Below are 14,961 nucleotides of genomic sequence, written 5' to 3'. Positions count from 1 at the left end.
GAAATATAAACTATTGAGTAACAGGTCAAACAAAGCTGCACACTCACAAGTATTTGAGGAAACCACTGAAGTTTGACAAATTGTTTGATCGTTTGCTGAGTCCCTTGGAAATACTAAAGAATCGCTATGCTCGTACCTGGGAGTGTGCCGAGGCCTTCCCTTAAGTCGGTGTTACTACTTCACGCTACGCGCAGCGGCGCGCTTTTCAAAGCTAACTTTACTACGGCTCATAATAAAACTCATTTTCTTTAAACACGTGCGCCGAAATATAAACTATTGAGAAACAGGTCAAACAAAGCCGCACAAAGTATTTGAGGAAACCACTGAAGTTTGACATATTCTTGGATCGTTTGCTGAATCCCTTGGAAATACTAAAGAATCACTACGGTCGTACCTGGGAGTGTGCCAAGGCCTTCCTTTGAGTCGGTGTTACTGCTTCACGCTACGTGCAGCGGCGCGCTTTTCAAAGCTAACTTTACTACGGCTCATAATAAGACTCATTTTCTTTAAACACGTGCGCCGAAATATAAACTATCGAGAAACAGGTCAAACAAAGCCGCACAAAGTATTTTAGGAAACCACTGAAGTTTGACAAATTGTTTGATCGTTTGCTGAGTCCCTTGGAAATACTAAAGAATCGCTACGCTCGTACGTGTGAGTGTGCCAAGGCCTTTCTTTGAGTCGGTGTTACTGCTTCACGCTACGTGCAGCGGCGCGCTTTTCAAAGCTAACTTTACTACGGCTCATAATAAAACTCATTTTCTTTAAACACGTGCGCCGAAATATAAACAATTGAGAAACAGATCAAACAAAGCCGCACAAAGTATTTGAGGAAACCACTGAAGTTTGACAAATTGTTTGATCGTTTGCTGAGTCCCTTGGAAATACTAAAGAATCGCTATGCTCGTACCTGGGAGTGTGTCGAGGCCTTCCCTTGAGTCGGTGTTACTGCTTCACGCTACGTGCAGCGGCGCGCTTTTCAAAGCTAACTTTACTACGGCTCATAATAAAACTCATTTTCTTTAAACACGTGCGCCGAAATATAAACTATTGAGAAACAGGTCAAACAAAGCCGCACAAAGTATTTGAGGAAACCACTGAAGTTTGACAAATTGTTTGATCGTTTGCTGAGTCCCTTGGAAATACTAAAGAATTGCTACGCTCGTACCTGGGAGTGTGCCAAGGCCTTCCTTTGAGTCGGTGTTACTGCTTCACGCTACGTGCAGCGGCGCGCTTTTCAAAGCTAACTTTGCTACGCCTCGTAATAAAACTCATTTTCTTTAAACACGTGCGCCGAAATATAAACTATTGAGAAACAGGTCAAACAAAGCCACACACTCAGAAGTATTTGAGGAAACCAGTGAAGTTTGACAGACTGTTTGATCGTTTGTTCCTTGGAAATACTAAAGAATCGCTACGCTCGTACCTGGGAGTGTGCCAAGGCCTTCCTTTGAGTCGGTGTTACTGCTTCACGCTACGCGCAGCGGCGCGCTTTTCAAAGCTAACTTTACTACGGCTCATAATAAAACTCATTTTCTTTAAACACGTGCGCCGAAATATAAACTATCGAGAAACAGGTCAAACAAAGCCGCAAAAGTATTTGAGGAAACCACTGAAGTTTGACAAATTGTTTGATCGTTTGCTGAGTCCCTTGGAAATACTAAAGAATCGCTATGCTCGTACCTGGGAGTGTGCCAAGGCCTTCCTTTGAGTCAGTGTTACTGCTTCACGCTACGCGCAGCGGCGCGCTTTTCAAAGCTAACTTTACTACGGCTCATAATAAAACTCATTTTCTTTAAACACGTGCGCCGAAATATAAACTATCGAGAAACAGGTCAAACAAAGCCGCACAAAGTATTTTAGGAAACCACTGAAGTTTGACAAATTGTTTGATCGTTTGCTGAGTCCCTTGGAAATACTAAAGAATCGCTACGCTCGTACGTGTGAGTGTGCCAAGGCCTTCCTTTGAGTCGGTGTTACTGCTTCATGCTACGTGCAGCGGCGCGCTTTTCAAAGCTAACTTTACTACGGCTCATAATAAAACTCATTTTCTTTAAACACGTGCACCGAAATATAAACAATTGAGAAACAGGTCAAACAAAGCCGCACAAAGTATTTGAGGAAACCACTGAAGTTTGACAAATTGTTTGATCGTTTGCTGAGTCCCTTGGAAATACTAAAGAATCGCTATGCTCATACCTGGGAGTGTGTCGAGGCCTTCCCTTGAGTCAGTGTTACTGCTTCACGCTACGTGCAGCGGCGCACTTTTCAAAGCTAACTTTACTACGGCTCATAATAAAACTCATTTTCTTTAAACACGTGTGCCGAAATATAAACAATTGAGAAACAGGTCAAACAAAGCCGCACAAAGTATTTGAGGAAACCACTGAAGTTTGACAAATTGTTTGATCGTTTGCTGAGTCCCTTGGAAATACTAAAGAATCGCTACGCTCGTACCTGGGAGTGTGCCAAGGCCTTCCTTTGAGTCGGTGTTACTGCTTCACGCTACGTGCAGCGGCGCGCTTTTCAAAGCTAACTTTGCTACGCCTCGTAATAAAACTCATTTTCTTTAAACACGTGCGCCGAAATATAAACTATTGAGAAACAGGTCAAACAAAGCCACACACTCAGAAGTATTTGAGGAAACCAATGAAGTTTGACAGACTGTTTGATCGTTTGTTCCTTGGAAATACTAAAGAATCGCTACGCTCGTACCTGGGAGTGTGCCAAGGCCTTCCTTTGAGTCGGTGTTACTGCTTCATGCTACGTGCAGCGGCGCGCTTTTCAAAGCTAACTTTACTACGGCTCATAATAAAACTCATTTTCTTTAAACACGTGCACCGAAATATAAACAATTGAGAAACAGGTCAAACAAAGCCGCACAAAGTATTTGAGGAAACCACTGAAGTTTGACAAATTGTTTGATCGTTTGCTGAGTCCCTTGGAAATACTAAAGAATCGCTATGCTCATACCTGGGAGTGTGTCGAGGCCTTCACTTGAGTCAGTGTTACTGCTTCACGCTACGTGCAGCGGCGCGCTTTTCAAAGCTAACTTTACTACGGCTCATAATAAAACTCATTTTCTTTAAACACGTGCGCCGAAATATAAACAATTGAGAAACAGGTCAAACAAAGCCGCACAAAGTATTTGAGGAAACCACTGAAGTTTGACAAATTGTTTGATCGTTTGCTGAGTCCCTTGGAAATACTAAAGAATCGCTACGCTCGTACCTGGGAGTGTGCCAAGGCCTTCCTTTGAGTCGGTGTTACTGCTTCACGCTACGCGCAGCGGCGCGCTTTTCAAAGCTAACTTTACTACGGCTCATAATAAAACTCATTTTCCTTAAACACGTGCGCCGAGATATAAGGTATTGAGAAACAGGTCAAACAAAGCCGCACACTCACAATTATTTGAGGAAACCACTGAAGTTTGACAAATTGTTTGATCGTTTGCTGAGTCCCTTGGAAATACTAAAGAATTGCTACGCTCGTACCTGGGAGTGTGCCAAGGCCTTCCTTTGAGTCGGTGTTACTGCTTCACGCTACGTGCAGCGGCGCGCTTTTCAAAGCTAACTTTGCTACGCCTCGTAATAAAACTCATTTTCTTTAAACACGTGCGCCGAAATATAAACTATTGAGAAACAGGTCAAACAAAGCCACACACTCAGAAGTATTTGAGGAAACCAGTGAAGTTTGACAGACTGTTTGATCGTTTGTTCCTTGGAAATACTAAAGAATCGCTACGCTCGTACCTGGGAGTGTGCCAAGGCCTTCCTTTGAGTCGGTGTTACTGCTTCACGCTACGCGCAGCGGCGCGCTTTTCAAAGCTAACTTTACTACGGCTCATAATAAAACTCATTTTCTTTAAACACGTGCGCCGAAATATAAACTATCGAGAAACAGGTCAAACAAAGCCGGACAAAGTATTTGAGGAAACCACTGAAGTTTGACAAATTGTTTGATCGTTTGCTGAGTCCCTTGGAAATACTAAAGAATCGCTATGCTCGTACCTGGGAGTGTGCCAAGGCCTTCCTTTGAGTCGGTGTTACTGCTTCACGCTACGTGCAGCGGCGCGCTTTTCAAAGCTAACTTTACTACGGCTCATAATAAAACTCATTTTCTTTAAACACGTGCGCCGAAATATAAACTATCGAGAAACAGGTCAAACAAAGCCGCACAAAGTATTTTAGGAAACCACTGAAGTTTGACAAATTGTTTGATCGTTTGCTGAGTCCCTTGGAAATACTAAAGAATCGCTACGCTCGTACGTGTGAGTGTGCCAAGGCCTTCCTTTGAGTCGGTGTTACTGCTTCATGCTACGTGCAGCGGCGCGCTTTTCAAAGCTAACTTTACTACGGCTCATAATAAAACTCATTTTCTTTAAACACGTGCACCGAAATATAAACTATTGAGAAACAGGTCAAACAAAGCCGCACACTCACAAGTATTTGAGGAAACCACTGAAGTTTGACAAATTGTTTGATCGTTTGCTGAGTCCCTTGGAAATACTAAAGAATTGCTACGCTCGTACCTGGGAGTGTGCCAAGGCCTTCCTTTGAGTCGGTGTTACTGCTTCACGCTACGCGCAGCGGCGCGCTTTTCAAAGCTAACATTACTACGGCTCATAATAAAACTCATTTTCTTTAAACACGTGCGCCGAAATATAAACTATTGAGTAACAGGTCAAACAAAGCCGCACACTCACAAGTATTTGAGGAAACCACTGAAGTTTGACAAATTGTTTGATCGTTTGCTGAGTCCCTTGGAAATACTAAAGAATTGCTACGCTCGTACCTGGGAGTGTCTCCCCTGGTGGAGGCGGCTGTGGACGGAGGCGGCGGCGGCACCAGGTCGGACACGGGCACGAGGTCGGTGGTGTTGCCGGCCTGAGGCAGTGGGGTGGCGGACACCCGCAGGTCGAACGAGCCGCGGGCCACGGTGGAGGTGACCACCGCCAGGTTGCGCGACGAGCGGGCGCTCAGCGCCGCCCCCTGCACCGGCCACCCACACCACCTGCAACGCGACCACGCCCCCCAACTCATTCCTGCATCTGCAATATATGACAGTGGTCGTCAAACTTTTTTGCACAAGAGCCAGTGCTGATGTTGTGGGCCGTCACTTCTGGTCCTTTTACCGATCTTTGAATTAATCTGTAACCTACACAAATACACTACTGGCCATTAAAATTGCTACACCACGAAGATGACGTGCTACAGACGCGAAATTTAACCGACAGGAAGAAGATGCTGTGATATGCAAGTGATTAGCTTTTCAGAGCATCCACACAAGGTTGGCGCCGGTGGCGACACCTAGAACGTGCTGACGTGAGGAAAGTTTCCAACTGATTCCTCATAGACAAACAGCAGTTTACCGGCGTTGCCTGGTGAAACGTTGCTGTGATGCCGCGTGTGAGGAGGAGAAATGCGTACCATCACGTTTCCGACTTTGATAAAGGTCGGATTGTAGCATATCGCGATTGCGGATTATCGTATCGCGACATTGCTGCTCGCGTTTGTCGAGATCCAATGACTGTTAGTAGAATATGGAATCGGTGGATTCAGGAGGGTAATACGGAACGCCGTGCTGGATCCCAACGGCCTCGTATCACTAGCAGTCGAGATGACAGGCATCTTACCCGCGTGGTTGTAACGGATCGTGCAGCCTCGTCTCGATCCCTGAGTCAACAGATGGGGACGTTCGCAAGACAACAATCATCTGCACGAATAGTTCGACGACGTTTGCAGCAGCATGGACTATGAGCTCGGAGACCATGGCGGTGGTTACCCTTGCCGCTGCATCACAGACAGGAGCGCCTGCGATGGTGTATTCAACGACGAACCTGCGTACACGAATGGCAAAACGTCATTTTTTCGGATGAATCCAGGTTCTGTTTACAGCATCATGATGGTCGCATCCGTGTTTGGCGACACACTGGAAGCGTGTATTCGTCATCGCCATACTGGCGTATCACCCGGCGTGATGGTATGGGGTGACCGTGGTTACACGTCTCGGTCACCTATTGTTCGCATTGATGGCACTTTGAATAGTGGACGTTACATTTCAGATGTGTTACGACCCGTGGCTCTACCCTTCATTCGATCCCTGCGAAACCCTACATTTCAGCAGGATAATGCACGACCACATGTTGTAGGTCCTGTACGGGCCTTTCTGGATACAGAAAATGTTCTACTGCTAACCTGGCCAGCACATTCTCCAGATCTCCACCAATTCAAAACGTCTGGTCAATGGTGGCCGAGCATCTGGCTCGTCACAATACGCCAGTCACTACTCTTGATGAACTGTGGTATCGTGTTGAAGCTGCATGGGCAGCTGTACCTGTACACGCCATCCAAGCTCTGTTTGACTCAATGCCCATGCGTATCAAGGCCTTTATTACGGCCAGAGGTGATTGTTCTGGGTACTGATTTCTCAGTCTTTATGCACCCAAATTGCTTGAAAATGTAATCACATGTCAGTTCTAGTATAACAGATTTGTCGAATGAATACCCGTTTATCATCTTCCGTTTTTCTTGGTGTAGCAATTTTGATGGCCAGTAGTGTAGTCACTAGTCACTCTAACCCGACAGTAGTTGTACTACCCTAAGCACATGTTGAAATATTAATGTCTCTGTTGGAATTTTTGTTTTTTACTGAGCATGAAAACTACACTTTTAAGAAGTTCCTAACTTTATTTGGCGTTTTTATATTCTACTATTAGTTGGCATGTACGGCTAAGAACCGCAGAACGCACGAATACATGATGCGGACCGCAATTTGACGGCCACTGGTATGGGACGAAAAATAAATGGTTAAATTTGTAGGCAGTTTGAGGACGTGTCGGATATCAAAATTAAGTAGATGTCCCTCAGTTCAAAATGTTACGAGACTGAACTAATAAAAAAATAGAGAAATGTTATGATGGTAGTTCCAAAGGTTCATGTGTTCTATATACTCTCCCCTTTTGGATGTTGTTCAACACGCTCTTCATATGGGTTTGAATGTCGGTTATGTTGCAAAAGTGTTCACCCTTCATGTGAAGTTTTTTACTTCGTCTTGTGGTAGATTTGTATTGATAACACCAAGTCTCGTCACCCACCATGGTCTTTTTCGGAAAAGCATTGTTCATATTTTGCACATGTCGTTCTTGTTTGGGAGCCAAGGTGCACGGGACAAAGTTTATACACATTTTTTTAAACACTCAGTCGTTGCAGGAACATCTCTGCACATCGATGTCCAAGAATTGTGTTCGTAGGTTTTCCGGGCGAATATTCTGCTTGAGGGTCTCTAGTATGCAGTCGGACTGATTGATCGCTGTAGAACGAATTTTTGACGTCGCAACGTGCCATCATCGTCAGGTTACTCCTGCTGACTAGCATCCTGGACTAGTTGGAACGATATATATACCGGTCATTTCCCCCTCCACTCACCAGGTGTTTGGACCGCGCGATGCGCAGGACACGGTGGTGGTTTAGCTCGCGCTCGGGAATCGAGTGGCGGCCCTCAGTTTCCGTTCCGCCTTCGCTGTGGGCGGTGTTCCATTCCCGCTGCGTTTGGTGAATTTTCAGTGCCGGAGCCCACGCTTGACTGAGTTGAAGTCCATTGTCCTTATAATTGCGTAGGCTTCCGCGACCAGAGTCAGTCGACATAAAAGTTTTCTGGGTACGGTACCGCGTCATAATGTATAAAACTACTGCTGCTGGAGAAAAACCAACGTTTGGGCCACGGTTGCAGTGGCCTTCTTCTGGGTCCATTGTCCTTGTTGACGGGGTAGCCTGGTCTCGATAGCTTCCTTGTATACACAGACCCAACAGTGGGGCGGGTTGTGCAACGTTTTTCTACCTTCGCATTGCACTTTATGGTTGGTCTGAAGGCAACGTTCAGCTATTTCTGATTTTGTGGACTGGTGGAGAACGATGTGTCGTTTGCTTCTCAACTGGACGTCTCTGTTGGTAGTGCTGGCGTACTCGTCCACCAGTTGGGAACACAAAGGTTCCTCGCCCTCTAACAGAAGACCATAAAGAGTAACGGAGGATCGTCTATGCGTAATTGCTGACACATTACGGGGCTGATCGTGTCAATGTTTAGTCGAATATCGCCATACGCGATGAAACACAGATTCATCTCTTCGAACCGAAAACAAAACGGCAGTCTAAGGATAGGCGCCATTTCGCATCTCCTACAAAGAAGAAGTTCACAGCTGCGCCTTCAGCCGATAAAGCCCCGGCGACGGACTTCTGAAAGAGTTATTGTGTTTGATATTCTTCGTCATAGTGCAACGATCAACTATAAAGTGTACTGTGCTACCCTCAAGAAATGACTTCAGCATATTCGTCGCCACAAAAATGCAAACGCACCTTAAAGGAGCTCACAAAACTTCATTGGACTGTTCTTCCTCATCCTTCCTACAGGCCGGATCTCGCGCCTTCCGATGTCCATTTATCTGGTCCAATGATGGATGCACTTCGCAGGAAGTAGTATGTGGATGATGTGGAGGTTATTGATGCTGCAAGACGTTCCACCAGTAGTATGGTACACTGCGGGCATACAAACCCTCCCAGTAAGGTGGTATAAGGCCATCAATTGAACGATTACGTTCACAGATAGAGTTTCATAGTCAAAAGAATAAGGACTAACATAGTGTGTTAGAAGCCAACCTGCTTGCAGAACAAATCTGCATTACTTTTTGAACGCCCCTTGTATTTCAAAAGCTTTCATTGTCCGTGGTCGGCTTGATCTTTGTCATCGTTCTGCGAATGAGTACGTCGTCTCTGAACTGATGTCTCTAGAGACGTACACTCTCTGATTAAAACCATCTGGACACTTATTAGGGATTTAAACAAGGACTGTAGCCATCTTTCGCATTTATGACGTCTTGAACTCTGATGGGGACATTTTCAGTAAGGTGTCTAAATGTCTGTGGAGAAAAGGTAGCCCATTGTCAAAAAAAATAAAAAAATAAGTAAATAAAAACTAAATGTGATTCTTGAGTTTCTCCCGGCGTATTTGATAATCAAAATATCCACGGGTGTACTGCCGGTCTACAGTGTCCAACGGGCACAATATTTCGGCGATCATACATGTCGCCATCATCAGGTGAACTGACGGGCTGAGCTCCTGTGAACGTGCCGGCACGGAGATCCGTACACTATGGCTGCTCAGGGGGAACTGGGTTCGGTCGCGGCGGCGGCCGATTTAAATACCCTCCGCCCGCGGCGCGCTCACTCCGCCGTCCGCGCCCCGCGTCACGGTCGCGCGGTGGAACACATTGCGACGGCGTCTGAGATGACGTCGGTGTGATGACTCTGTCCGCTGTGGTCGTCACAACTATACATTTGCTCGATTTACTCTTGATTAACCCAATCGCTGGTTCCCAAGCCTTGCTAAGATTATAGCCACAGTCACGGTTTATGAGGTCGTCATTGGTGCGACTTTCGATGGCCTCTATAACAACGCTGTCCCAGTATCTCGACGTCTGTACCAGAATCCTCGTGCGTTCATACTCCATAGCGTATGACGACCTCATAAACCGTGACTGTGGCTATAATCTTAGCAAGGCTTGGGAACCAGCGATTGGGTTAATCAATAGTAAATCGAGCAAATGTATAGTTGTGACGACCACGGCGGACAGAGTCATCACACCGACGTCATCTCAGACGCCGTCGCAATCTGTTCCACCGCGCGACTGTGGCGCGGGGCGCGGACGGCGGAGTGAGCGCGCCGCGGGCGGAGGGTATTTAAATCGGCCGCCGCCGCGACCGAACCCAGTTCCCCCTGAGCAGCCATAGCGTACGGATCTCCGTGCCGGCACGTTCACGGGAGCTCAGCCCGTCAGTTCACCTGATGATGGCGACATGTATGATCGCCGAAATATTGTGCCCGTTGGACACTGTAGACCGGCAGTACACCCGTGGATATTTTGATTAAAAACTAAATGGTTCAAATGTCTCTAAGCATTATGGGACTTAACATCTGAGGTCATCAGTCCCCTAGACTTAGAACTACTTAAACCTAAATAACCTAAGTATATCACACACATCCATGCCCGAGGCAGGATTCGAACCTGCGACCGTAGCAGCAGCGCGCTTCCGGACTGAAGCGCCGAGAACCGCTCGTCCACAACGGCTCGCTAGCCCATTCTCCATGATGAGCCGAATTCATGTAAGGTAGGGATGTACGACGTTGAGTTCTGGAGTGAGATCAAAGTTCTAACTCAACGCAAAGGTTTTCCCTGGGGTTCAGTAGTAGGCTTTGAGTAGGCTAGCCCATTTTAGAAATTTTGTCGTCCACAGTTTTATTTGTCGTGCTAATAAAAGCAACCATCGTCTCCGAGGTCTTCCTGTAGTGTACGCAGCACATAATGCTGTAAAATATGTTTATATTCTTCAGCGTCTAGCGTTTTCTTAAGCGTAAAAAAGGACCACTCCGCAACCACAGAAAACACCCCCATACTCTATCACCACCTTCCCCGTACTTCACTATTGGCACTGCAGATGATAGCAGGTAACTTTCTCCAGGCATTCGCGAACCCAAACCGCTTCAGCGGATTGCCAGAAGGTACATCATGATCCATCACACGAAATCACTCGTCTAGTCATCCATTGTCCAGTGACTACTACCAACTGATATCACGTCACATAGAAGTGTACGGGAACTTTTCACTAGATGGTGCTTATAAGCAGGAATTGGCGCAGACTCACGTAGCAGCGACGACGAGTGCGCCGTCCGGGCGGAAGTCGAAGATGCGGACGGCCTGCGGTCCACACGAGTAGCTGTAGCCGTAGTTGTACGCCGAACCTCCAGAGGGCGCCGCCGCGATGTTGCCCACCTCTAGTTCCAGAGACGCCTCCTCTGGAGCTTCGAACGTGTACGCGCAGTCCGCTGCAAAAAAGAAGTCAGCTACCTACAAAAGCCGTTCAATAAATAGTGTCTCCAAAACTTCTGAAGATTAATTCATATTTACCGGGTGTCCTGCTTAGAATCGTCCGCAGCATTTTCTCTAGTGTTTCGGCAATATTTACAGTTTCGTTTTTCCAATGCATAGCTGCAGTCAGCCCCAACAAAACTGACAAATAGCCTGTTGGCCTCTGTCTCGGGTTCTTCCGCTGACCCCATTTCTCTGACGTTTCGCCAGCTCGAGTGGCTGGCATTTTCAGAGCTTCACCCTCCATTGCTGGTGGTGGAGTTGAGTTCTCGAATGCAGATTATACGCACCTGGCGCACTAACGCCAAGGGCTTTCCCGTGGTCATTGCCGCTGAGGTTCTCCCCACGTGAAAGTCCTTGGACGTCAATGCCCTAGATACATATAAATGGGAATATTGAGACACCCCAAATGTCTATTTTTTTACAAAACAGTTACCTGTGATTTAGTACTTTAAACATCTAGGCCGATCATGGTATAGAGAAAATCCATATGTTCTTTCGTTTCCAGTGTTATCATGCAGCTATTGTATTACCTAAAGAAAGAGAAACCCCACATGTACAAAAGATAAGAGCTTTCTCAAAATTCTGTGTTTTCAGCACTGTTTTAAACAATAGAATAATCGATATATACCTATAAATGACAAGAAAATACGTGACCTAAAGCGATTTCAACGATTCCTACTAAAAGATGAAATCATCCAGAACTTCTACACTGCCATTTGCAACTGCTCAACACGTGTCAAAGAATTAACCATGTGTGGAGTATAATTGCAAAGAGAACGAAAAATAGTTATAATTTGCTTGATTGTTGGCCATTTTACCAATGAACTACGTGTTACGTAAGAAAATGTGACTCATCGACGAAAGAAGTAGCTTAGAAAACGCTTGTTCGTCCGATTCTTGAGTATTGCTCATCAGTATGGGACCCTTACCAGGTTGGATTAATAGAAGAGATAGACATGATCCAGCGAAAAGCAGCGCGATTCGTCATGGGGACATTTAGTCAGCGCGAGAGCGTTACGGAGATGCTGAACAAGCTCCAGTGGCGGACACTTCAAGAAAGGCGTTACGCAATACGGAGAGGTTTATTATCGAAATTACGAGAGAGCACATTCCGGGAAGAGATGGGCAACATATTACTACCGCCCACATATATCTCGCGTAATGATCACAACGAAAAGATCCGAGAAATTAGAGCAAATACGGAGACTTACAAGCAGTCGTTCTTCCCACGCACAATTCGTGAATGGAACAGGGAAGGGGGGATCAGATAGTGGTACAATAAGTACCCTCCGCCACACACCGTAAGGTGGCTCGCGGAGTATAGATGTAGATGTAGATGTAGATATGAGCTTATTTATTACAAAATAATGAGAAAGCCCACATGTTCACCAAATAAATTTTAACGTCAAGAAAACCTATCATCTTGCTTACAGTGTATTGTCATTCTTCCTTCTACACCCATTGCAATGAAAAATGAGAAGAAAACCGAATTTCAGCATAATTTTAAGACCTCGAATTTTATATATGTCCTGTTAAGGTTAGTTTTTTGCACATGTCGAATTTCTCGGAATTCCCATTCATACAGTCTGCGGCCGCGATCTCGATCCCTGTCCACCACCATCAATGGAGAGTGAAGCTACTCAGCTGGTGAAACTCCAGAAAAATCACCAAACGAACATCGGTCGAAGAACCCGAAACAGACGGCCTCGAAAGCCTTAACAATTTTCAAACAAATACCGCTCATCACTTTATCCGTACTTCGCCTACCGTAGACAGATAGAGCCGGTTTGTTTCCTGTGGCAAACAAAATGATTTTTAAAACGCAATTTTATATGTCCATTCGCTAGAGCGGCCCCAAATAGTGTAGTGCGATATTCGTTTCACCAACACGTATTAACAACGACAGTGAACACGAGGAAAAACCAGTAGGCCTACTCCAGCAGCGACCGAGCAGCGCTGCCGCATGGCGGTGCCGTAAGTGTGGGCCTGGCCATTGCCGACGTGATGAGCAGTATTTGCTTCAGCTGACTCCAGCTACATATCGAAAAAGCTAAATCGTAAATACTGCTGAAATAACAGAGAAAATTCTCCTACCGACTCTTGGGAGGGACACACTGTATACTGGGTGAACATCAATAACACGGACAAACTGCAGGAACGGATTCCTGACTGGAAACGGAAAAAAAGGTCCCGTGAACATGTGTCCGAAAATGGAGGGTGCACATGCAACGACGAAAAATCGCTCCGGAACGCAGTACAGAACTGTATCGCCTCCATGTCGCAACTGATGAACAATGCACGCGTTCGCACGTCGCATCATGAGTTATCGCATTGTGTCGCACGTTCCGACCTCTCTCCGAATAGCGTCATAGGCGTCGTGAATACACTGTTGAAGAGTCTACAGATCGGGAAGCAGTTCAGCATCCACAACGCTATTCAGATGCCGTCAAGAAATATGTATGTTAGAGAAGAAATTAACAACTCCAGCAATAAAATCAAATCGATATGGAATGTTGTTAGAAGGGAGACAGGAAAAGTAACCACTGTGGTAGGTAGTACTACTGTTAAAGAGAATGAGACCATCTTAACCAACAGTACACAGGTAGCCACTGTATTTAACAATCACTTCTTAAGTGTAGGAGAAAAAATTGGTGAGAATAGTTCAAAAGAAAAAGGCAGGCAGTACATGGAAGAGCCAGTTTTGAAAAATTTTAGTCAGATTAAGTTTCATCTAACAACCTCTTGTGAAATAAGGAAAATTATTAAATCTTTGAAAAATAAATGTTCTGTTGGAGTAGATGACATCTCTGACAAGTTATTAAAACAATGTGGAGCAATTACAGCTGATTTTGAGTCACATATGTAATGTATACTCAGGGTATTTTTCCAGACAGGTTAAAATATGCCATTGTCAGGCCTCTCTACAAAAAGGGGGAAACCACAGATGTCAATAATTACCGGCCAGTATCCTTGCTTACAGCATTTTGAAAAACCTTTGAGAAAGTGATGTACTCAAGAGTGGTTAGCCATCTCAACAGTAATGGCATACTTCACAGTTCGGATTTCAGAAATGCTATTCCACTGAGACAGCAATATACAATTTCACTGTCCACATAATAGAGTCTTTAAATAGTAAAATGCCAACAGTAGGAATATTCTGTGACTTATCCAAAGCGTTTGATCGTGTGAACCATGACATTATGTTAGAGAAATTACAATTCTGTGGTATAAATGGAACAGCATATGAGTGGTTTAAGTCATATCTACAGAACAGGAAGCAAAAAGTCTCTTTATATGCTTCAAGTGATTCAAAGGAGTTTGCCACTTCATCTAACTGGGGTGAAATTACATTAGGTGTTCCACAAGGTTCGATCATGGGTCCCCTCCTGTTATTGATATATGTTAATGACCTCACTTCTTACGTGAAACAAGACGCTGAACTGACACTGTTTGTTGATGACACAAGCATAATTATTGATCCAGCAAAAGGAAGTCCGATAGAAAATGATACAAATAAGGTCTTTGGAAAAGTTATTAATTGGTTTTCTGAGAATGGACTGGCTCTGAACTTTGAAAAAATACAGTACATCCAATTTTCTGTTGCAAAAAGTATAATTCCTTCAATAAACATATCAAAAGAAGTCAGTAGCCATGGTAGAGCATACTAAGTTTTTGGGTGTACATATTGATGAGAATCTTAATTGGAAAATTCATATTTTGGACCTACTAAAGCGACTAGGTTCAGCAACTTTTGCAATGACAATAATTGCCAATTTTGAAGATGTAGAAATTAGTAAGCTAACATACTTTACATACTTCCACTCTCTGATGTCATACGGAACAATATTCTGGGGCAACTCAACACTTAGGCAAAAGGTTTTCACTGCTCAAAAGAAAATAGTTAGAATAATGTGTGGGGTTCATAGTCGCACATCTTGTAGGTATCTGTTTAAAAGGTTAGGAATTATTACAACTGGTTCACAGTACATTTACTCAGTAATGAAATTTTTTCTCAACAACATGGATCAGTTTAAAAT

General features: G+C 44.8%; 1 protein-coding gene across 1 annotated transcript in view; it reads right to left on the bottom strand.

Moving 5' to 3' along the window:
* Window positions 1–14,961, bottom strand: part of LOC126418987 (mucin-7-like) — a 159,672-nt gene that overhangs the window by 62,263 nt on the left and 82,448 nt on the right. Inside the window, exons 3-4 of the mRNA XM_050086033.1 lie at window positions 10,698–10,878; window positions 4,795–5,013 (exon numbers count right to left, since the gene is read on the bottom strand). Coding sequence (XP_049941990.1) covers window positions 4,795–5,013; window positions 10,698–10,878 — 400 coding nt within the window. The remainder of the gene's footprint in view (window positions 1–4,794; window positions 5,014–10,697; window positions 10,879–14,961) is intronic.

The sequence above is a fragment of the Schistocerca serialis genome, chromosome 9 (genome assembly GCF_023864345.2).
Source record: "Schistocerca serialis cubense isolate TAMUIC-IGC-003099 chromosome 9, iqSchSeri2.2, whole genome shotgun sequence".
In the NCBI taxonomy this organism is placed as follows: domain Eukaryota; kingdom Metazoa; phylum Arthropoda; class Insecta; order Orthoptera; family Acrididae; genus Schistocerca; species Schistocerca serialis.
This window is presented reverse-complemented; position numbering and strand designations above follow the sequence as displayed.